At 37.8% G+C, this 24,107-nt stretch overlaps 1 protein-coding gene across 2 annotated transcripts in view; it reads left to right on the top strand.

Annotated features, from left to right (window-relative positions):
- Window positions 1-24,107, top strand: part of HHAT (hedgehog acyltransferase) — a 385,158-nt gene that overhangs the window by 246,120 nt on the left and 114,931 nt on the right. For both annotated transcript variants that reach the window (XM_089677807.1, XM_089677808.1), the window contains 2 exons: window positions 14,028-14,229; window positions 15,018-15,162. In XM_089677807.1, the coding sequence (XP_089533933.1) occupies window positions 14,028-14,229; window positions 15,018-15,162 (347 nt within the window). The remainder of the gene's footprint in view (window positions 1-14,027; window positions 14,230-15,017; window positions 15,163-24,107) is intronic.

The raw sequence follows: 24,107 nt of genomic DNA, 5'->3' as shown, positions 1-24,107 counted from the left end.
GGAAAAGCATGGACAATCTCAAGGTTGCAAGTCCATCTCCAGAGATCTTGATGTTCCTGTGTCCACCGTGCACAACATTGTCATGGCATGGCACTGTAGCAAATCTCCCTGGATATGCATGAAAGAGAAAAATTGATTAGAGACAGCAACGAAGGGCTGTTCGAATGGTGGCTAAAGAACCTCAATCAACTTCCAGATAAATTCAAGCTGACCTTCAGGCACAGGGTACAACTGTGTCAGCTTGCACTATACATCCCCATCTGAATGAAAAGGGTAGGAGACAAAGGAGGATTTCACTGCTGAAACAGAAACAAAAAAAAAAAGTCTGATTGGAGTTCGCCAAAACTTACCTGATGAAGCCAAAATTCTTTTAGGAGAACGTGCTGTGGACAGATGAAACACAATTACAGCTTTTTGGTAAAGCCCTCATTCTACTGTTTTCAGAAAAAGCAAAGAAGCCTTTAACCACTTCCTGTCCGGACACTTTTACCCCCTTCCTGTCCAGGGCAATTTTCAGCTTTCAGCGCTATCACACTTTGAATGACAATTGCGCGGTCATGCAATACTGTACCCATATGAATTTTTTACCATTTTTTTGAGACAGATAAAGCTTTATTTTGGTGGTATTTATTCACCGCTGGGATTTTTATTTTTTTTACTATGTAAATGAAAAAGTCCAAAAATTTTGAAAAAAAGTGTTTTTTTTTATAAAATTTTGCAAATAAATAATATTTCATCCTAAATCTTGGCCAAAATTTATTCCGTTATTTTTTTAGTAAAAAAAAAAATCCAAATTAGTTTATAACCAAACATTATAATTTTTAAACATTTTTTTTTACATTTTTATTTTATTTTTTTTTATATTATTTTTTATTTTTATTTTTTATTTTTACATACTGTCACCCTAGCAGTACAGTGTCACCATGGTGACACTGTACTACTTGTGGGGGGTGATGAAGATTTTTTTTTTTTTTTTTACACTGATTGCTTTTACACCCATATAGGATGTAAAAGCAATCATTTCTCTTTCTCTCTGTCTGCATTCTTGCAGTCATTGAGAAATTCTGAGTGAGCTGTGATTGGTCACAGCTTGTCACATGGTACAAGGCTGTTGTGAATAGCCTTGTACCATGTGACCTCTGTGATCATTCACAGATTTCACACGTAGTAAGCAATGATGTCACAAGTGACATCTTGCTTACTACTTTGCATGTGATCACTGATTCGCCAATCAGTGATCACATGACCGGGACCTCGTACAGAGGTCCCGTCCGACGATCGGTGTTTCACTGTGTCCGGAGGACACAGCGGACACCGGATCGCGGTGGTGCGCGCTCCTAGGGAGCGCGCACAGCTAGAAAAGGCGGGTGCCATTTAGGAACGGCAACCCGACCTTGGACTGCCACCGCCCTGCCGTTTATAAACAGCAGGCGGACGGCAAGAGGTTAAAGAAAATATTGCAGTCCCTACAGACAAACATGGTGGAGGTTCACTGATGTTTTGGGGTTGTTTTGCTGCTTCAGGCACTGGATGTCTTGACCGTGTGCATGGCATTATGAAATCTGAAGACTACCAAGAATTCTGGGGGACAAAGTAGGGTCCAGTGTCAGAAAGTTGGGTCTCTGTCAGAAATCATGGGTCGTACAGCAGGACAATGACCCAAAGCACATGTCAAAAAGCACCCAGAAATGGTTTCAGACAAAGCGCTGGAGAGGACTGAACTGGCCAGCAATGAGTCCAGATCTCAATCCCATAAAGCACCTGTGGAGAGATCTCAAAATTGCAGTTGGGAAAAGGAACCAATCCAGTATGAGAGATTGGAGCAGTTAGCGAAGGAAGAGTGGTCCAAAATTCAAGTAGAAAGGTGGAAGAAACTCATTGATGGTTACAAGAAGCGATTGATTTCAGTTATTTTTTCCAGGGCTGTGCTACCAAATATTACATTGAGGATGCCAATAATTTTGTCCAGTTCATTTTTGGGGTTTTGCATTGAATGTGTCAGATTTGGCTTTTTAGTTTCTCCACTTTTTTTGTGTCATACCAATACAAACAAAATCAATACACATGAGAATGCCTAAACATTTGTAATTGCAACAATTTTCTGGGCGAAGTGGTGCATTATCTGGCCAAAATGCAGGGGTGCCAATATTTTTGGTCCTGACTGTAGTCTTGTATATGGCAGTTGGAAAAACTTGTCAAGCATGGGTAGATCAGATGAAGCAATCAGATGGCTAATAAATCATAGCAGCCAAGTAAATAAGAAAGGCCAAGCAGACTGTCTTCCTTTTGTAATGGGCTAATCTTGGTAAACGTAGTAGATAGAAAGCAATGCCTGTTACAGCTCAATAAATCAAGCAAAGCAGTCAGCTGGCTTATAGATCTTAACAGCGTCAAAATATATGGAAGGGGCTAGGCATGCTATTTGAGACTGTCATGCGGCAGACAGATAGCATTAAGCGGGGTAGGGGAAACAGAGCATATAGGCAGAGTATAAGTAAGATGGTTGGTGCTGACAATACAAGCAAGAAGGTGAATCCAGCAGATGGATAGAGCTTAAGCTCAAGCAGGTATTCAGCTCTGTCACAAGACTCAGTAAACAGAATCCATCTCTACCACATCATGCTATTGACAACATGCCATATGTTTTTTGCAAGAGCATGTGCAAGTTCCCATTTTGAATGGCTCAGTCACACCACATCCGCATGAAAAAGGTGCAAGCAGCTTTTTTTGTTAGCACTGGAACTGAATCACATGGGTGTTTAAATCTATACAGTCTGGTTCAGGCAAACGCACTGCGTTTTGAAACCTGCTTTTGAGGTGTTGTTAACTTTTTTTTGACATCCACAGTAGGTCACATGAACACAGTGTGGTTGCGATGGGGTGCAAGAAATGCACAGGAATCGCTGTGTTTCCCATACCGCATCAGTGTGAACCAAGGCTCAATGAAACCTGCACTGAGAGAAATATTTAGACTCTCCACTCCTGACCTCTGTTTTTGAAATTGTTAGTTGTGTGGCTGTCCTGTTGATTCCGTAACTTCAGTACATATTGGGTTCCTGATCTGTTTTTGATCTAAAAGTTAGAAAGAGTTTATAGTTAGGGGTTGGGGGGCTCAGTGTTATTTTGTGTTTGAACTTTTATGGGCAACATCTTCTCTGCTTTGGAATTCCCGGATCAGGCTTCTGCCCCCACATGTGCAAACTGGGGTGCTACTTTAGAGGGGTGTATGGGGGAGTTCTCTCTTTTTATTCCCTCCTGGTGCTCCTCACTTTGACTTCATTCCCAGCTTTGTATTTTTTTGATTCTCTCATGGAAGATTTTGCCTCTTGCATTGAACGTGCTTTAACTCAGTCCAGGGTCCCTAAGAAGCACCTCTTCTACACAAACATTAACAGATTGGGTCTAACTCTTACTTTAGGGTCTTTCAGATAAACAAGTATCTCCTATTTTTTTGCTTGGACCTGGTGGAAAAACTGAATATTCAGAGTCTCAAGTATGTTTGTGATTCCTGCATTTTAGTGTTGAGAGTCTTGGTCATCATCAGCTACATAGGCTTCTCTGAATCAAGTATTGGTTTGCAGACTAGTCCTCTAAAAAGGCTCTGTGTGAACCTCTCTGCATTGGAGAACACATTTTTCGATTGGCACTGGATGAGATCACTAAAAACCTCACATGGGGCAATGGTACCTTCTTGTGTCTAACTAAGAAGTCAAACACTCTGTGTCTGAATTCAGGTCCTTTTTTCTCTACTCACAAGCAACTTTTTTGTTCACAAAAGACCTCCTAATTTTTTTCCTCATTAGACAATATAAGTCCTTAGCAGTCCAAGCCTGCTAAATCCGTGTATAAGTCCTCCTCATGAAGGTTTGCCCACACCTCTGCTTCTGCAGGTGGGGGAATGTCTTCCTTCCTTTGCAGACTTCTAGGTGACCCACACCTCAGAAAGCGGGTTGCAAACTAGTGGTTTACTGACACAAAATAGAGTTTCTATTCCCTCCACTAGAGGGTTTCTTCCCCTCCAATCAACTTCTGACAGATTTGCATTAGCAGTGAATAGAGGTATGCTTTAGTTCCTCCCTCAGGTATTCACCAAGGTATTGGCCCCTATTCTAACTTTATTAAGACTACGAGGGATCACCGTAGTCCAGTATTTGCTGAAATGACAGCTCACCCTCCACAATCAGGGGGCGGACTGACAACTCCTGGGGCCCCGGGGCAATAGGAAATCATGGGGCCCCTGTGTCCTCGCCCACACTCAAACCACACCCATAAAAGCCTATGAAAGGTACCAGGGGCATCTCATGTGGCCCCCTACTGACCCCGGGCGCTCGGGTAGTGCCCGAGTGCTTAAATGGTCAGTCCACCCCTGGGTGGGAAGGGTGTAGGGTGTTTGTTCACCTTTTCATTTTTTTGAAAAGGTGAATTAAGTCTTTATTAGACCTGAACACTATTTATTTTTTTTTCAAAAAACTAAAGTTTCACTTTGACATGCATCTTACTATCCATAATCCTGGAAATCGTAGAGATTATTATACAGTATTTATATAGCGCCAAAAGGTTTGCTCAGCGCTGTACATTGTAGTGGGGGTAGTACATGGGACAATACAGTAACAAAACAATACATGAGGGGGTTTGAGGGCCCTGCTCTTTCGAGTTTACAATCTAGGATATCAGACTGATTGGCCAAACGTATGGTTATGGGTAGTCTTAATAAAGTAATATCTAGTAAACCTTCACTGTTATTGAAATACATTCTTTAAATGTGCTGTATAAATACATAAACTTCAAGATGTCCAAGTCTCCAGCAGCATAGTGTACAGTTGTGCTGGCTTTTAGTCTAGCTCTTTAATATGCCTAGTGTTGCTTTGTTTTTCATCTGGACGCAGATTTAACGTACCATAATTGTCTAAGAAATAGAAATTGCGGCAATGCGAATTCTGTTTGGAGCCGTGACAAAACTAATTACTTGTGTTGTCTGCTTCATTAGGTAGCTCGCCTCTTTGCGTCTGCGCAGACACCCGACCGTCACACAATAGGCTGAAATGTGTTATTGATGCACAGTCAAGGAACGCAGAGCAGCTGAGCCTGATTAGTATTGATTTGAATTTTTCCTTCTTAATTATTTTTATTATGGCTCTAGAAGCTCCTGCGAACATTTTGATAGGATTATCCTCTTTACATCACAGTGAGTGCAGAGAGGATTTCCATAGTAGAAAAACCGCAGGGGATTCAAAAACAAATAAATGCTAATTTGTTAGTTTTAACTGGAATGCCAGTATTGTCGCGGGCTTAACTGCATAACGTTTTTATACAGCTCCTTAGGGACAGCTGTGAAAATGCACATCACAAGTCATGGTGTAGTGCCAGCCCCATGTTGCAGAATTCCACCACTTTTGTCAACGTTCTTAAAGCTGGCAGATCAAAAAAGGCAAAAATGAATGTGGCAATGTATTCATTGAATATATTTTTTTTAAATGCAAGCAGTGTGAGTACCTAAACTCAACTTGGTATCAGTCTCTTGCAAACTACTGCATAGTCTGTACAGTAGAACTTAAATTGGGGGTAGGGAGATGCAACACAATAGACAGTCAGATATGTTCCAGTGCATGCTTAGAGGAGGAGAAAGCAGAGTGACAGTGAGATGAGCTAATCAATGTGGTGCTTCTCTATTCACTTTGCAGTCACAGGCTGGGGAGGGGACCTGTAAGTGAAAGTGAAATTGTAGTAGGGCTGTGCTGTGGGGCAGAACTGTGTAAATCCAATAACTGGTTTGATTGGAATGCAAACCATTTGGCATGTAAAACAGCTCTCAAGTAGTTTTACACCTGTTTGCCTGTAGGTCAGCTTTGTGAATGTCCAAGTGGTTTTCTAAGTTAAAAAGTGAAATTTAACTCAAAAAGTGAAGCTGGTTTAATCCTTCCAACCAGCTTGTAAATGTTACTTTTTTTTTTAAGGGATGCGATGTTTATCAACATTTTTATTAATTGGCCCTCTTTATTTGTTGGTAATTAGATACCAGTATCATATATTAATATTGTCCTTCCTCTGGTATTTGGTTTTAATAGATATATATATTTTTCTATATATTTTTTTATATTTTTTTTTTTATCCATTTTTATGAGTATAGATAGTTGTGACCTTGTGACAGAATTTTTCCCTTTCTTTTTCCATTCAGATTGGATTTGTGTAAAAGGGACTTATTTGATGCCAGTAGTCTATTTAGGTTTTTCCCAAATATATCGGGATTTAAATGGAGTTTTTTATTGGCTGATTTTATTTTTCACATTTATTTATTTATTTATTTTTTCCTTATTTATTTAGTTATTTTGGATTTTTTTTAGATAGACTGTTCCATTTTAATTTGATGGTATTTATCCATCTGGGTTTTTTAGTATATGATAGGTAGATGGAGATATAGCTTTTTTGTCCTGAATTGCCCTGGTTAGGGTAGTAATTCTGCACCTAAAGGGGTATGTAAGGCTATTTTATAATATCCCATTAGTGACAACGTCCCATTAATAAACAAATATAATAAGCTCTAAGGATGTTGTTGCGGTTTTTTATGCCGGATTCATGATTCTTTGATTTTTTTAGTTGTTGTACGTGGTTTGTTTTTATAAATAGGGTATTAGTGCCTAGTCGTCTTTTTATATAAAAGTTTTTTCAAAATAAGTTTTTTACTAGAGCTCTCACTGGCAGAGATATATACATTTTAAATGTAGCCCAGATTATTACAATCCAGATTATATCCACAATGAGCATCCATAGGTTTCCAGTGATAGGTGTTATTAGTGTTTAGGTGGTTTAAATAAAGATATTCCATTAGGTTTTTTCACAGGCATCCTGCATATAAATCGATATGGTCGATAATAAATGTATTGAGGCTTTAAGAAAATGGCCGCGGATCTAAAAAAAAAAAGGCCTCTATGGTTGGCTTATTAGATGTCGTATAAATAGGACGCCTAGTCACCACGCCCGCTGTCCCTGAGGAAGTCACGTGATACGTGATGCAACGTGTCGGACGATACATGGAGATGTGGTGACGTCACTTCCGAGGTGGGCGCCATCTTGGTATACCCATAGCAGTACACCCAGCGTGTTCTATGAGGTTATGTGAGCACATTTTTTGCCTATACCATGTGAGTGAGCATTTGTTGGATTTTACAAACTTAAATAAATGTAACAATATTACACTATGGGAGGATTCTTCTTTTCTACACCTCATATGTGAGATGGCTGAGCTTATCATCCTGTATGAAAGATACCCGGATACCAGGATCGGTTATACCTATAGGTCCTAAAGGGGGATACTACCACTACTGCTAACCCGGATCCGTACCTGCTGATTGGTCGTTTAGCTGTGCCTAACAATACAAAGGCTTTTTGGCCCCTTGGGGTCGCTACATGAAGGTGAGGGAACAATCTAGCCAGTGACAGATCCTATTCTTTACACCTGCATCATTTATGTTCGTTGCTGGAATTTCCACTATATCCAGCTGTATTGAGGATCACACACATGGACTCATGGACTTTTGTTCTTTTTGTATCATTATTGGTGGCACATATCTCTGACATTTTCTGCCTAGTAGTGCTTTTTTATTTATGCAGCACAGAGTGTCACTTGAAAAAATTATTTGTGTTGTCACATTTTTTTTGTTTATTTAATAAGTTATTTAGTCCCACATTTCAGGGACTTGAGCACGGTATATACTTTTATACCTTTTTGTGGTCACCTATTACGTGTTGGTTACACATTTATGTGGAAGGACTTTTGTTGGTCCTATGTTTTGTCTTCAGTCAGGTCATTTATCCTGACCGTCTTATTGTCTCCGTATTAAGGCACCATTTGTGCCATTTTCCAGTTCTTCTTTCACTGCACAGTTTTGGGCATAATTTATGCCAAGCGTCTATCACCTATAATTTTGTGATTCATGCCACTTTAACCCTGTTTAGGGACACGTGTGTTTTTTTGCACTATTTCTTCTTTTTTATATGCATTCACATATGGTTTTTTTTTTATATGGGTGTTGACTTTGTATATGACTGCACGATATTGTGAATTATAGATGTATATACATCTCATATAGTGGATTACATAAGAGGATTATTTATTTATTTATTAATTTCTGAGTAGGTGTATAGCCAGGTGATAGCATCTTCCCAATCTTAGGATATAAGTGTATTCTAGGTAGTTATCAATATAATTTTGATTCCTATCTGTACCCGCTACACTTCCGCACTCCTCGCCTAGGTGAGGACTACACACCTTGACCCACCCCTGCCTCTCTTGCAGCATCCTAGGATATGTCACATGTCCTAGGAGGCTGTGGGATCATTTACTGAGCTCCTCCCAAACTTTTCAACATAAATTGGGCAGCTGGGTGTGGTTCCTCAGGAAGCCACAGCCATCTCCTGTGTAAGGGTAGTGATGCTGGGGACCCGCAGCAGTAAGAACTGACTGCGGGAAAACAGTGCTGAACTCCAGGCACTGATAAGTGCCTGATTTTTAAAATCTGAAGTTATTTTTCTAATTAATGTACTGAATGGTGTACTAATATTTGTATGTTTGTCTTATGCCTTATAACTAATCATCGCATTAAACAGACATATATATAAAGTATTGATTAAAAAATAGAGTTAATTGACTGAATACCCGTCTTAGTGTCCATATAATCAGTATAAACAATCAGAATTTAATCAAAGTAACAAAAATAAAGTCCATAAAAATTTCTTCCAAAAAAACTTGCCCTGTAAATCCAGTGTGTGCTGTGTACCTCGAAATAAAAGAAAACTCAATAGTGCATTATCCTCACATAATTTCATCAAAATATCATAAATACTTATACCAAAAAAAACCTTATAGGTCTCATGCAAAACGCATAAACCGTGCAAACACGTGGTGACCTGTGAAATACGTGATAGTTAACCACTCTGTGTATTTATAAAATACTTCAGTGAACGCTCAGTGTACACATCTAATGTGGCTGAATTGCATACCCTTACTCAAATAAGTAATATGCCAGCCTTTATATATATCCAAAGGAGGGCACAGATATAGATCTGCTAGGACCTTGTGGGTACTTTCTGATCCCCCAATACTCCCTATCGATATTCTGGTCTCTTTTAAGACTCCAGTACATTCATTCATAGAGAAAAAAAGATTCGTATAGTGTAGTATGTAAAGATATAATAACTCCACGCTTTATTGGTAAACGCCTTGTATCAGGCATAAAAGATCCCATGAATCACCTTGCAGCAGCTTCCAGGAATGCCAACCGCTTTTTCCACAGTAAAAATGGCTGCTCCACTACTTCCGGTTTCTCTGGCAACATCCAACGCGTTTCGTCGCTTCCTTGACCTCCTCATAAGGGATGTGTCCGTTGGAGAGGCGGCTGCATTATATCTTGGTCCGGATTACTAATTGGGAGTCCTCCGCCGCCATTTTGCTTAATGGAAAACTATACCAGTCCGCATATTCTATTCCTTGTTATGCCACTACATCATGTAAAACCTGTAAACCTCCATAAATACTCCGATTTTTCAGACAATTCATAAATACTCTTATAAATATACAGATTCATGTGGGGACATACATAACACTGTATGGATAAAGGAATATACACATACTTAATAAAAAGGGACATATTTAAAATCTAAATAAAACCTACTAACACTACCTACAATGTTTATTACATATATAACATTATTATTATACATCAATAACATAAACCTTCTATGTAAAGCATTCCTATTATATAAGATAATATACAAATTATATAAATTAATATATATTCCTCCCACCCCGCCCTCTAGTGGCAAAATAGGAGATAACCCTTGTCTATCCTTCCGAATACTAACTTAAAATATTCTATACAAATCTTATTATACCTCATAAACTGTATAAAATATTAAAATTAATAAAAAATAACAGTTAATAAACTATTACATTTTATAAAAAGCAGAAGTTAATTTTATTTAAAATTAATGTATAAAATATTTATTTTTATCAAACTTTATTTAAAATTTAAATTATACAAATTCTGTGTTATTCAGCCCTATATTCTAGGATATCTTGAGTATATTTAAAAATCCGAAATAAAACAATTTAAATCAAGATCCACATTGAGGGCCTTTGGTTTAAGAGTATCTAATTTGAAAATCCAAAGGGTCTCATTTTGGGAGATGGCTTGGACTTTGTTTCCACCTCTCCAATGTGATTCTGTTTTGTTTATACCACAAAATTTGAGTAATCTTGAATCACAATTGTGGAAATCTGTGAAATGTCTAGACAAGCAGTGGTCTTTTTTTCCTTTTTTAATGTTAGCCACATGCTCACTTAATCTCTTATACAGGGTCTTGTGGTTCTTCCTATATACTGAAGCCGGCATGGGCACTCCAACAAATATGTTACATAGGAGGTCGAGCACATAATACATTTTTTTATAGTATATATTTTTCCTGTAGTGCGGGAAGTAAATTCTTGAATAACTCTATTCTTTATACCAGTAATCTTACAGATATTGCATTTTTTGCACGGGTAAAAACTTTTTAAATCAAACATCTGTATCTGCATCTTTTTGGGAGGAGATATAACACTTTTAACCAATGAATTCTGAAGATTAGCTGTTTTCCGATAAATTGAATGAGGGTTTATTTGGTATTATGGACTCTAAAATCCTATCTTTTTTTACAATTGGCCAATATTGTGTGAAAATAGACTCAATATCTTTATATTGCCAATTGAATCTAGAGATGAAGGCGTACTCAGCTTTATTCTCTTTTAGTACTTTTTGATGTCTTTTAATTTTACCTTCTCCTAAATAATTTTGGCTAATTTTAAATCTAAAATTTTCAAGTATCTCAGGATCATACCCTTTCTGTATAAACCTCTCCTTAATGACCTGTGATTGCTCAATATAGTTGCTTAATCTTGAGCAATTTCTCATAATCCTGGTAAATTGGCCCTTGGGTATACCATTAATCCATTGGGGATGATGGCAACTACAAGTTGGTATATAACCATTTCTGTTGGTAAATAATTTATCTTTATCCTTAAAAATATTCAGATCTAAAAAATTAACCGATGTAGTGTCTATATTGTACGTAATACCCAATTCATACTCATTATTCTTTAATATGCTCTAAAAATATCTTTAATGAATCCAAAGGACCCTCCCATATCATTATAATATCATCTATGTACCTTCTCCAGAGTTTTAACCCTATCCACTCCTTTCCAAATATTTCTGTATCCTCCCATTTAGCTAGGAATATATTTTCTAAACTCGGTGCAAATTTTGTGCCCATGGCTTTCTTCTGTTGATAGTATTCCCCTTTATACCAGAAATCATTTCTATCCATGCTGAATTATAATAATTGTATTATACATTTTTTCTGTTTAATAAGTAGCCCTGTGTGCTTTTTGAGTGCCCATTTTATTGCCCTAATACCATCATTGTGTTTAATACTGGTATATAGCGAATTTACATCTATAGTTACCAGTAGGGCCTGCGGTATGATCACCATATTTTCTACTATATTAATCACATCCTTTCCATCTTTTAAATAGGATGGCATTGATTTGACCTCCGGCTGTAGAAAAAAATGTATATTTGTTACTTTGATTGAATTCTGATTGTTTATATTGATTATGTGGACACAAAGAAGGGTATTTATTATATGAACACTAAGAAGGGTATTCAGTCAATTAATTTATACTTTCAAGGGTGAAAGTGAGACTTCTTTAGAGTGTTTTTTACAGGGTTTTTGAATTGTTGGGACACTGATTTACGTATATTAAAAAATAGAGTTGTTTCCGTGATCAAGAAATGCTTCATTAGTTTACATTATAGCCATAGCTGCTACTCCGAAGACTCTGTTCTTTGTTTTTTCTCTCTCTGCAAACAAATTTCATTGACTGAAGAATATCAGCAGCAGCAGAGAACAACTAATAATGAACAATTGCTGAAGCCCTAATTTCCCCAAACATTTCATTCTGTCCTCTTGGTAGTATAATGTGTTATCAGAATTTAATCACACTAATCTGCTTTGACGCTCATTACCAGGCCTGTTTCATGGGAAACCTAATCAAGCAATTTGCAATTTTCTCTTTTTTTCACACAGTTCTATTTGCCTGTTTAAATTTTGTGAATATATATGGTAAAAAAAATTATATTAAGGCTGAAATCTACTCGCCAGCTTTTAGCAATACAATCTCAGCAGTTTAGAACTTCCCCCGTGGACAGCAGTTACAGGGCACTGAACAGTTAAACACAAGGGAAATCCTGGTGGAGGAGGTAGACTGGTTAACATATTCAGAATCCATGTAGATGTACATAATCTTTTTTTCTTCCCAGAAGGCCAAAAAGATATCCCATGATCTTTAAAGGAAATTCCTGCCCTTGGAGATCTGATTGCTGAAAATATTCTAGTTTGGACTACTAATATTCTTGATCACAAATATGCTTTTTGGGTTGCCTTAGAATGGATGTATAGTAAAACTGTTTTTTAGTTTTGGATAGATTAGGGAAATCCCGTCATGGTATTTTTGTGCTATTTAGGGACATTTTACTTCCTGTCACAAAAATGCAACAGGAAGTAAGAAACAATGGGGTTGATTTACGAAAAATGGAAAGTGCAGCTGTGGATGGTAGCCAATCAGCTTTAACTTCAGCTTGTTCAATTAAGCTTTCACAATAAAACCTGGAAGATGATTGGTTTAAATGTACTGCTGCACCAGATTTTTCTCCTTCCTGTTTTAGGAAGTCAACCTCAATCTCTCAAAATGTGGGGGAAAATTCCCTCTCGTATATCTGTCTCTGGAAGAGGTTTTCCCCATTGCATAATTTCCCTTTACCACTTTTTCTGGGGGCATTTCTACATTTTAGAATTTCCCCTTATATTCTGTTTGGGTGACATTGATCACCAGTACTAGACATGGGCATGCCAGAAATTTTCATTACATTTCATTTCGGATGTATTCGTTAATTGAATTTAATTTTGTCATATTCATTATGTTGACCCAATATGAATTTGGAATTCATTTTGTATCTTTGGAAATTTGTTTCATATACTTGTGTTGCAGTTTTTTTCAGAAGATTGCTACATATTCGATATGTCATCGAATCAGACGGATTTGATATTTTCAAATGCTAGTTCAACCTAGCAAGAGAAATGGCATTAGCTGATTGGACATGATTGAGTGGCGTCATGTGCATCTGAATTAACAAATGGAACGAAATTTGGATCCATTTGTTATCCAACAAATTTGTAATTCATGTAATTCATTACCCCATGGGCCCAAACTACTATGGCATCATGTGATGTCATCTGAATGAGAAAAATGCATTCAATAATTTTGTTATCATTTCTTTTTGGATTCATTGCCATTTGTTTCTGTGTCCATTCTGAGATTCGGATACATCTGAATCTCAGCAAATGACATTTTCAACCAAAAAAACGAATCAAAACTAAACAAAACGAGACATTTGTACTGTCTAACCAGTACAAATAGATCAATATCTGCCTACAAGGATAGACAGCGTTTAAAACTTGACTGAAAGTCTTACCCACTCTAACACCAGAAAAAAATAGTTTTGCCTGCAGATGCACTTTATGATGCAACTATGTATTCATGTTGGTGAGGCATTTTAAATGAGCTTAAAATGTTAAATTAAATCAAAATAAATTAATTATAAATATTATTTTTAGTATTATGATATGGACATATTTGTATAGTGTGATAGGAGAAGCTGTCAGCCCAGAAGAATGGACATCTTACAAGATGTTAGGTGTGAATATGGCTTTGTCCTCCATCAGTGAAAAAATCTGAACTGGTACAAGCATTGAGGGTTCCAGGACAGCTCACAGGAATCGCAGAAACAAGATAAAAATTGAAAGGCAAACAAGTTGAATTGGCTGGATATCCTTAAGCAGCCCTGATTTGCTTAAAAGTTGATTTGGTGTTCTTTTCCTGAACAATAGAAAGTGAAAGAAAATCAATGTGTTTTGTCTATTATTTTCTGCAGATACATTTACATTCCAATGGGCGGGTCACAAAGTGGGCTAGAAAGAATGCTGCTCTCTACCGCCTTAACTTTTATATTTGTGTGTTACTGGCATGGAAGCCATGAATACCTCTGGTACTGGACAGCACTCAACTGGATTGGAATAATCACAGAGCAAGGAGTGAAGAAGTTCCTGTCTATGTCTTTCATTCAAGAAAGAATTGTAAGTATTGGCTTAAAGATTTAAAACAACTCCAGTTGTGGGAGAACTGCTCACTAAAAAATTATGGTGTCTTACTTTGCACACATTTAGGGCCAATTTGCATAGGGAAGCATCATATTATGTGCTAGGGTAAATTTGCTGAACAACAAAAAAATCAAAGTCAGTATGTTAAAAAAAAAAACATAAATAATAATATATATATAAAAAAAAATAAAAATGTAAAAAAAGTTTAAAAATTATAATTTTTGGTTATAAACTAATTTGGGTTATTTTTTTTTTTTACTAAAAAGATAACGGAATAAATTTTAGCCAAGATTTATGATTAAATATTATTTATTTGCAAAATTTATAAGAAAAACACTTTTTTTCAAAATTTTTGGACATTTTTATTTACATAGCAAAAAACATAAAAATCCCAGCGGTGAATAAATACCACCAAAATAAAGCTTTATCTGTCTCAAAAAAAATGCTAAAACATTCATATGGGTACAGTGTTGTATGACCGCGCAATTGTCATTCAAAGTATGATAGCGCTGAAAGCTGAAAATTGGCCTGGACAGGAAGGGGGTAAAAGTGTCCGGACTGGAAGTGGTTAAAAAAGAAAAAAATCTGAAAAAAATCTAAGCGTCATGTCCAGAATCACTCTGGTTATCATTCCACAGTCACTATAGTGGTAATCCTATCATAATGTTCTTGCTAGTACATGTTCGTGTCATTATCTCCCCAGGACTGCACTGTAGTTAAAGCATAAAGATGAAATGATCACCCTTCCCTATGTGTATACACAGGATCGCCATTTGTCACCGAGGACGTTTCGTCTGCTTCACGCTGCTTCGGCATCTGTTTCCACAGCCCTGCTTATCCTCACCAACCTGGTGTTCCTGGGTGGGGAAGACGTTGGAAAGATCTACTGGGACAGACTGTTTGTACATGGTGAGTACCTTGTAAATTATATGTTTTCAATAAAGCAGCGAAGTGTTCAGTGCTTTCATGCTCACCTTCCTGCTATCCACCTGCCTCCAGGAAATTAAATTATCATTTAAAACAAAGAATGAAAGAGATAAGCACTTTTTATTGATGACTAAGCACACTTCATTTTTCTTCCTAACCCATTAAATGTTCAGATACTTTGTTTAATATGTATAATGATGTTAAAATGCCGAGGTTGACATATGTCAGCGCTGTAGGGTTTTTTCAATGTTCTTGCTCTTTTCCGAGTGATTGTAAATGTTCCTTTTTTAAATACAGATCATTAAAAAGAGATTATATTTGGTCATAACTGAACTTAGAGAACTCAGGTTGATGGAAATTTAACTCTAATAAAAGGGATACTGGAAAAACTGGTGAACAAATCAAAGCTAAACTTTTTCTTCTCTGTGTAGTCCTATACCCTACATCCTATAATTTGTGCATGACCGTAAGGCTAGGTTCACACCTATGCAGTTTGCGCTGTCCCATAGGAAATTATGTTAAATGTCCTGTAGTGCTTTTCTGCAAAATGCAAAATGGTGTGGAAAACGCTTACATGTGAACCTAGGGTAAAATACCGTTCTTCTTCTTGCCCTTCAGTGCTCTGTGTTGACAGAGCTGAGTAACAGCCACACGTCTCAGCACAAGTATCATACAAACATGTATTGTAACGGAGGAGAGGGGGTTTGTCCGAACAGAGAATCGGGTCTTACTCTGTTGAATATTGAACTTCACTGTCATATTTACACACCCTAAACAGCTGCTGTAACAGGGGAGTGGTAAGACTATAAAAATGGTGGTGGTTAGCACAAAGGTATACAGGTTTTATATAGCGCCAACGGTTTGCTCAGCGCTTTACATTATAGTGGGAGACAATACAGTAACAATACAGTTCAATACAAGAGGGATTAGAGGGCCCTGCTCCTTGGAGCTTACAATCTAGGAAGGCGGGGTGAGTGGTACAGTAGGTAGTCACTGTGGGGGATGGAGTGGTTGCAAGAGTAGAGGATACCAGAATTAGCAGAGGGCGGGATAGACTTCCCTGAAGAGAAAGGTTTTCAGTGAACGCCGAAAGGCAAGTAGAGTAGGTGATAATCTGATAGATTGGGGTAGGGAGTTCCAGAGGATGGGTGACGCCCTGGAAAAGTCTTGGAGACGAGCATGAGAGGATGTACAGTACATACACATAGATTGGGGTAGGGAGTTTCAGAGGATGGGTGACGCCCTGGAGAAGTCTTGGAGACGAGCATGGGGGGATCTACAGTACATACATATTTTTTTGTGACTTTGGTTAGGCTGCAAGTAGAAAGAAATGAACAAATTTAAAATCTGAAATAAAATCAGACTAGATATAGCTTTTAGACAGTACAACCAGTCTGGGGAACTGACTTTTCTCAACTTCAGTTAAAGGCTAAGTTCACCTTTTATGTTAAAACAAATAATAAATGTCTTTTTGCAGATACAATATGTGCATTTATTATTTTTTTACACTGCAGTCTGTAAGGCATTGCACCCACGATCAGCAGATCATCTGGAGCATTACATTTACTTAATGTTTTCTGTGACCCTTTGATAATGTCAGGGGCCACACCTAAAGCCCCCTACATTAAGCAAGTTGAACACCATTGGCCTAATATTTTATATAGTGTAGAAGATTCATACCAAATCTGAACACATCACTGAAGCTGAACAAAACACTGTTGCTAAATGCATTTATATCTATATCTATATCAACCAACATATTACTGCAGAGCAGTTTGTAAATTACTTTTGCTACTTGGTTTAAAGTAAACCTTACCTAACAGAAGTATGTGGGCTGCATCTGCTGACCTCCTCATGAAAATGCTACTTCACTGGCTGTTATGTCAATGCTCTGGCTTTAATATTTTCTGAGTCACTGGCTTGGTACAAGCATGTCAGCGAGCTTTTAGAAGGTCAGCATGACAACCAAGCAAAATAGCATATGGATAATGGAAAGTCAGCAGTGGCAGCCGCCAAGTTTATCTGTGGAAATGATCAGTTTGTGACCAGTAAAAAGCAAATGGAAAGCACACTGGCTTCATGACTTAACAAGAGTTACATAGTTAGTCTGGCTGAAAAAACACAAAAGTCCATCCAGTTCAACCATTAAAAAAAAAAGTTATAATCCTACACACACAGTTAATCCAGAAGAAGGCAAACAAATCAGCAAAGCATGGTCCAATTTGCTCCTGCAGGGAAAAATATTCCTTCCTGATCCCCCGAGAGGCAATCGGATATTCCCTGGATCAACTTTACCTATAAATGTTAGCATCCAGTTATATTCTGATTAACATCAGTCAACCTATATAAATTTAAATGCCAGGTACTCATAGCTGATCTTGATAGCAATGCTTGCCACATAAGAATCATCCCAAGATAAGAAACGTCTGTAAGAGAGAGCTCCCCTGTTGTCTGCCCTGCATAACGTGTAGGTGCTGTCACCAGTGTGCATCCTAGTTAACACGTGTCAAGGGTGGACCCTCTTCTTCAGATCTCTAAAGAAGAGAGTCTGCCCTTGAAACATGTCAGCTACTATACACATTGGGAACAGATAACTGGGGTGCTCTTGCTTGCTAACAGTTGAGTCTATTATGGATGATTGTTAAATGACAAGAATTACTATCAGGATCACCTGTGAGTACCTGTCATTTGTATATAAGGTTTTATTGATGAAACTTTGTGATGCTTGTGTAGCATAAAGATTCCCAGTCTGAGGGCGAAAGCTGCAAAGCTTCGGATACGTTCTGATTACCAACATGAAGGACTCAGACATCAATTTAAAGTGGTTGTAAACCTCAGACATGAATTATGAACAAAGCATATCCCTCTATAGTGTGGGCTTTTCTCAATTAAGAGCACTAAGTGTAATTTTTGTCTGTTGCTTCATTCCTCTGCTATCAGCATGAATCGCTTCTGATAAGTGTTCTTGACGCCAAGAAAAAAATGTTGACAAGGAAGGGATCTCCAGCAGACTGACAGCCTCAGCTCTGTTTCTGTGTGCTGTGTGGAGGGGGTGTGTCTCTTCCCTCCAATCAGCTCTCAGAGCTCTCCTCACTGAGCTTGCAGAGTGTAATTTCAGCTCTTTGCCCTTTTTTCTGAACTCTCAGATAAGCTGTAAAATTCTGGACTTTGAATGGCTGTAGAGAGGAGAATACTGCAGATAAATAGGTACAACTTATGTAGGAGGATTTCTTTAATCTCTGTGTATCACCTGAGGCCAGTCACTTCACTATGTAAGGGTTTACAACAACTTTAGGCACAAGCTACTCTGTAGCAGGATTGTTTCCATTTTACAACATGAGTGTTGTCAGCCTCTGTTTTTTAGTCTGTGATAGTATTGAACACGTCACCATTTTTCTCAGTAAATATATTTCTAAAGCTGCTATTGATATGAAATGTTCACCACATTTCGGTAACAACCCATGCAATTTGTACATACAAAGAAACTAAAACAAATAAGTTCAGAAATTAAGTTATGTGTAATAAAATATGACACAGGGAAAAAGTATTGAACACACTAACTGGAATTTATTTAATACTTTGTACAAAATCCTTTGTTGGTAATGACAATTACAAGATGCCTCCTGTATTGAGAAACTAGTTGCATGTATTGCTCAGGTGTGATTTTGGCCCATTCTTTCACACAGTCTTCAAATTTTGAAGGTTCTGTGGGCCTCTTCTATGAACTCTGATCTTTAGTTCTTTCCATGGATTTTCTGTTGGATTCAAGTCAAGTGATTGGCTGAGCCATTCTGGACGCTTTATTTTCTTTCTTTGAAACTAATTGAGAGTTTCCTTGGCTTTGTGTTTGGGATCATTGTCTTGCTGAAATGTCCACCCTAGTTTTATCTTCATCATTCTGGTAGATGGCAGCAGTTTTTTATCAAGAATGTCTTGGTACATTTTTCCATTCATCCTTCCTTCAATGACGTGAAGTTTGCCAATACTGCATGCTGAAAAATAGCCCCACATCATGATGTTCCCACCTCCAAACTTTTTTGGGGTGATGTGCAGTGCCATTTGACTTCCAAACATGGTATATACTATGGCATCCAAAGAGTTCAATTTTGGTCCAGACTATATTCTCCCAGTATTTCACAGGCTTGTCTAAATGTTGTGCAGCAAACTTTAGACGAGCTTCAACATGCTTTTTCTTCAGCAATGGAGTCTTGCGTGGTGAGCGTGCATACAGGCCATGGCAGTTCAGTGCATTACTTATTATTTTCTTTGAAATAATTGTACCTGCTAATTCCATGTTTTTCTGAAGCTCTCCACAAGTGGTCCTTGGCTCTTGGACAACTCTTATGATAATTCTTTTCACTCCTCTGTCAGAAATCTTGTGAGGAGCACCTGGTCCTGGCTGGTTTATGGTGAAATGATGTTCTTTCCACTTCTTGGAACATTCAGAAGTTTAGAAATCCTTCCGTAACCAATGCCATCAGTATGTTTTGCAACAATGCCGTGAAGTTCTTGAGAGAGCTCTTTGCTTTTACCCAACATGTGATTTTTCTTGTGTGACACCTTGGTAATGAGACACCTTTTTATAGGCCATCAGTTGAGACTGAACCAGCTGATATTAATTTGCACTGACAAGGGGCAGAACTGCTTTCTAATTACTGATAGATTTCAGCTGGTGTCTTGGCTTATTGTGCTTTTTTGCACCTCCCTTTCTTCATATGTTCAATACTTTTTTTTTTGCATTCCATTTTGTCACATTATTTAATTTCTGAACCTATTTGTTTTGGTTTCTTGTATGTATGGATTGCATATATTGTTACCAACGGTGGTGGGAATTTCATGCCAATAGCACCTTTAGAAATATATTTACTGAGAAAAATGGTGACTTGTTCAATACTTATTTTCCCGCTGTATGTGTAGGGCGCAGTGGCCATATTAAGGCGATAGGTGAGCAAACACACATGTGAAAGGGATCAGGAACAGCACAGCAGCAAGGAGAACCTCTGAGACTGAACAAAGTGTTGCTCTTTGCCAATCAGAACTGTTCTGATCCATCCTGAAAGTGCTGCAGAGAGAAAGGATTCTGGAGCCCCAGCCCACTACAACGGGTGCGTGGGCACTGACAGCTCAGTATCAACAGAGGAACGAATGAGGAGGAGATAATCAGGAGGAGAAAAGCAGGTGATTTCTGGCAGATCAAGGAGGGATTAATCCCTGCAGAGATATCCAGCTAATAAGGGGCTTACCGAGGTATCCATAGGAAAGATCACATATCCATGATATGCTACAGCTGTTCCAGCAGGTTCCAGGTTGTGTGAACCACAAGCGTGTGTGGCCTAGTTTTTAGGCATAGAAGGAGGTGAGCGCACAATCTTACTGGTTGGAGGATCACGGAAAGTCACTATCTTATGATTAATAAGTCACCACGTGAAGATTTTTGGATCACTTATTGAGTGATGGGACTATATATTTTTTAGAGTAAAGTAATAATCACGTTTTTTTGTATTTGGACATTTTTATTTATTGAAATCATGTCATTATAATTGTTTGATTATGTTATGTGTTTATTACAAATCACAAGTATGAATTAATATATTTTTTAAGGAGCGCTACATTTATAAATGTATCATATTAAGGCACCCCAATGTACTGCGGTCGTAACTCTATAATTTTGAGAGTCTCCTAAGTTGGAACACATATAGCAGTGGATAGATCAAGGGCAGGTTTGCCTGGAGGAAGCCCACCCCTCACTAAAGGTATAGGGATGCAGAGGTCACCCAGCAAGGGCACAATGGCAGCTGAAGATCCCACCACTAATTCACCAACTGTACAAACAAAGGGCAACTACCCCAACCTATAACTATCCTTTGCAGCAAGGATCACATGGAAGGGCAATGGACATCAAAAACAAACACAAATTTACCACCTCACTTAACAACTAGCCTGCAACTATACCAAATCAATGCTTTTGGTTTATTGCAGACTATCTGGTAAGTGAGCAGTGCCAATATCTGCCATCATTGCTCTGTGAGTCACAGCTCCAGAACAAGCATGCAGCAAGCAAAGTTAGTTTGCTGAAGCAGTCCCCATGCTTTCAGTGAACACCCCTCTTGTAAAAACCCTACTTTGATGCCTGTCAATAACACAGATTTATGCTGACATTAAATGTATGTAGTCTGTTAGTCAAGCAAGCAATCAAACAGACTTATCAAGTGATTAGTAAACCACATCCTGATAAGTGTGTGTTACAGGTGAGTATTTTCAACCCTAAGTGATGCCATCTCTTCCTTGCCATATTTTACCAAGTTTGTTAATAACATTTTCCATACTTCATTTGCCACTTTCAATGCATAAAATCAGCTTCAATTGTGTAGTTAGGCACAACTTAATTACAGAGGAAAAAAATCCATTTTAAAGTTACAGAGTGACGCATGTTGTGCCTATCAAATTATAATGTATCTAAGATCTTTTAGCTATTTATGTGTTTTATTTTTGTGCTTATTGGATATTCTGGAAGTTGTTGTAGATTTATATTTTTTTTAAATCTGCTTAGGAGAACCAAGCACACAAAATTCAATGACATGAATATGAATTATTCATGGGCTCTTGCTTCTCAAGTGGTGAAGTCTTAAAGAGAATTTATAATGGTTTTATTTATTTTAAGCCATATGTAAAAGTGTAAATAATATTTCCAGCATGTGTTAATTTGGGTTTCGTTATCAGAAATGATAGAACTCTTCCTGCTGCCCCGAAGCACCCAGATTCTCTCTTTTATATCATTAGTGATCTTTAGCATAATAAAAGGCAAAGACTACCTGACTGCTGTGGGTTATGTTGGTAATAAGGATCAGTATTCATAGTCATAGCTTGTTGACTAGGTATATACATGAGGTTAGATATATTTGCTCTTTATAAACTTGCTGGTTTTCTGGTTTAGCAGCAGAACACGAATGTAACATCTGAGAAACCTCAATAAAAGATTGGAGTAAGCTTAAAGCAGAACTAAAGGCTTTTTCATTTTGGCTAGAGTAAGGGAGGACTGTCATCCATGTCTTTTTGCCATGTGTGTCCCATTAGGGAGATTTCCTTTCACTCCCTGTCCCAAAGCCAAATAGGAAGTGAGAGGAAATCCCTTCAAAGTGATGGAAATTCTGGGGTGTCACCAGATCTAGTGTCCCGATTGGAAGAATTCCCCTCTATTCCTGTTCTGGTGACAACCGGAAATGTAGGATTTTCTTTCACTTTTGATGATTATAGTAATCAGGACACATAAAGAAGGTGAATCTTCCAAACTGGGGCACAGACAGCAATACGAACCTGATAGGTGTTTTAATCCCCCTCCACTCTAGCCAAAACTAAAACAAAGTTTTGCCTTTAGTTATACTTTAGTCAGAAAATCAAGTTCTGCTAGGTTACTTCAGACTGGCCCTTTTGGCAGGTATACAGTACCTATGTAAAACATTAAAAATAAGTGCCTACAGTATACTTTTTAAAATCTAGTAATACACTGTCTCGCCCTGCTCTGCACATGCTCAGTTGCTCTCAATTTTTACGCACTGTGCCGATAATGTAGAAGCCGACCTGCTAACAGCCTAAAGATTTACTGCTGCTGGGGGCTCTAGGTTTGAGCAAAATGGCAGCCTCCGGCAAGAAGAAAAAGGGAGAATGCTGGAGACAATTTACAGCACACCCTAATTTTGGTAGTATAATTATTAATGTGGAATGTACATTCTTTGTTAAAGAATATTATTATTTATTAAGCTGTTTTGGGTAAAAGGCTGTTTTAAGCTCGCCAGATATTCGGACAGACATTCATAGGAATATTCGTACAAACAAACTTGTACAAAAATTCTCAGTACATTCAATGACGTCACGAATGCCATTCAAAATTACCTGAAAATTCAGTTTCTTTTTAACATTCGAATTTGGGAATGAAAACCACGTTTACTGTTAGAATTTGTTTTCCATCCTGGTCCTTTGAATTTTCTCATCACTGTGGTCAAAAATGAGTGGCAATTTGACCTCACTAAAAATTAGAAAATCAAACGAATGTTCTAAAATTGAAAAATTTCTATCGAAATTCTATTAGTGCATGGCCAGCTTTAGAATTTAGAAATCCAATGCAAACTGTGGGAGTGGAACGGAGCAAAACTGTCCAGCTAAACTTACCTAGCCTGAAATACAATATACCTATATGTATATACAATATATGCTGATTTGTATAATACACACAAGTTGATTCTTTGATTGCTACAGAATACACACAATCATGTTAAAATATGAAAACTTCATCAGATGTCGTATCAGAGAAAAATGCTTTATTGGCAAAACAATTTACAATTAAATATAACATAGATGTTTCTTTGTGTGAACGTGAGGGATGACTCATTTTGGTGTTCTCATTTGTCATCTTACAAATTTATGCCAAATACATCAACTATGTCTATTTCCGAATGAACAATGATGGGAAAACATCTGCCAATGTGTCACATAGTCCTCCAGTCAGGAACACTATTATTTTCCTCCATATATTAATAAATGAATAATAAAGAATGCCAGTTTTTAAAATATTATAAAAATCTGATTTTTCTTTCTTTAAAACCCTTGGAACAGTACTCATTTTGTTTATAACATATCATAGGATCCTCATTTTGCTCCTTCAATTGGCTGCTTGAAGATCCCGTACATCTGAACAAAGCCTGAGGTCAACTGTCAGCATCTCCTGCAATGTTTTTAGGCCTGAAGCTGAAGATTAGTTAGTTTTTGTTGTGATACAGCACCAGGTGCATAACCTACCTGTAATTAGGGCTGGAGCCACCACTAGGCAAACTAGGCAGCCACCTAGGGTGCACTGCTGCCTAGGGTGCAGCTAAGGCCACTGGACTGGTGCTGGGAGGGGGGATTGGAGGGATTTGTGCTAAAAGGGGGGA

Source organism: Staurois parvus, unplaced genomic scaffold, assembly GCF_062004578.1.
Source record: "Staurois parvus isolate SC_StPar_1 unplaced genomic scaffold, SC_StPar_1.0 ptg000192l, whole genome shotgun sequence".
NCBI lineage: Eukaryota > Metazoa > Chordata > Amphibia > Anura > Ranidae > Staurois > Staurois parvus.
Note: the sequence above shows the minus strand (reverse complement) of the source record. Positions and strands in the feature narration are given on the sequence as shown.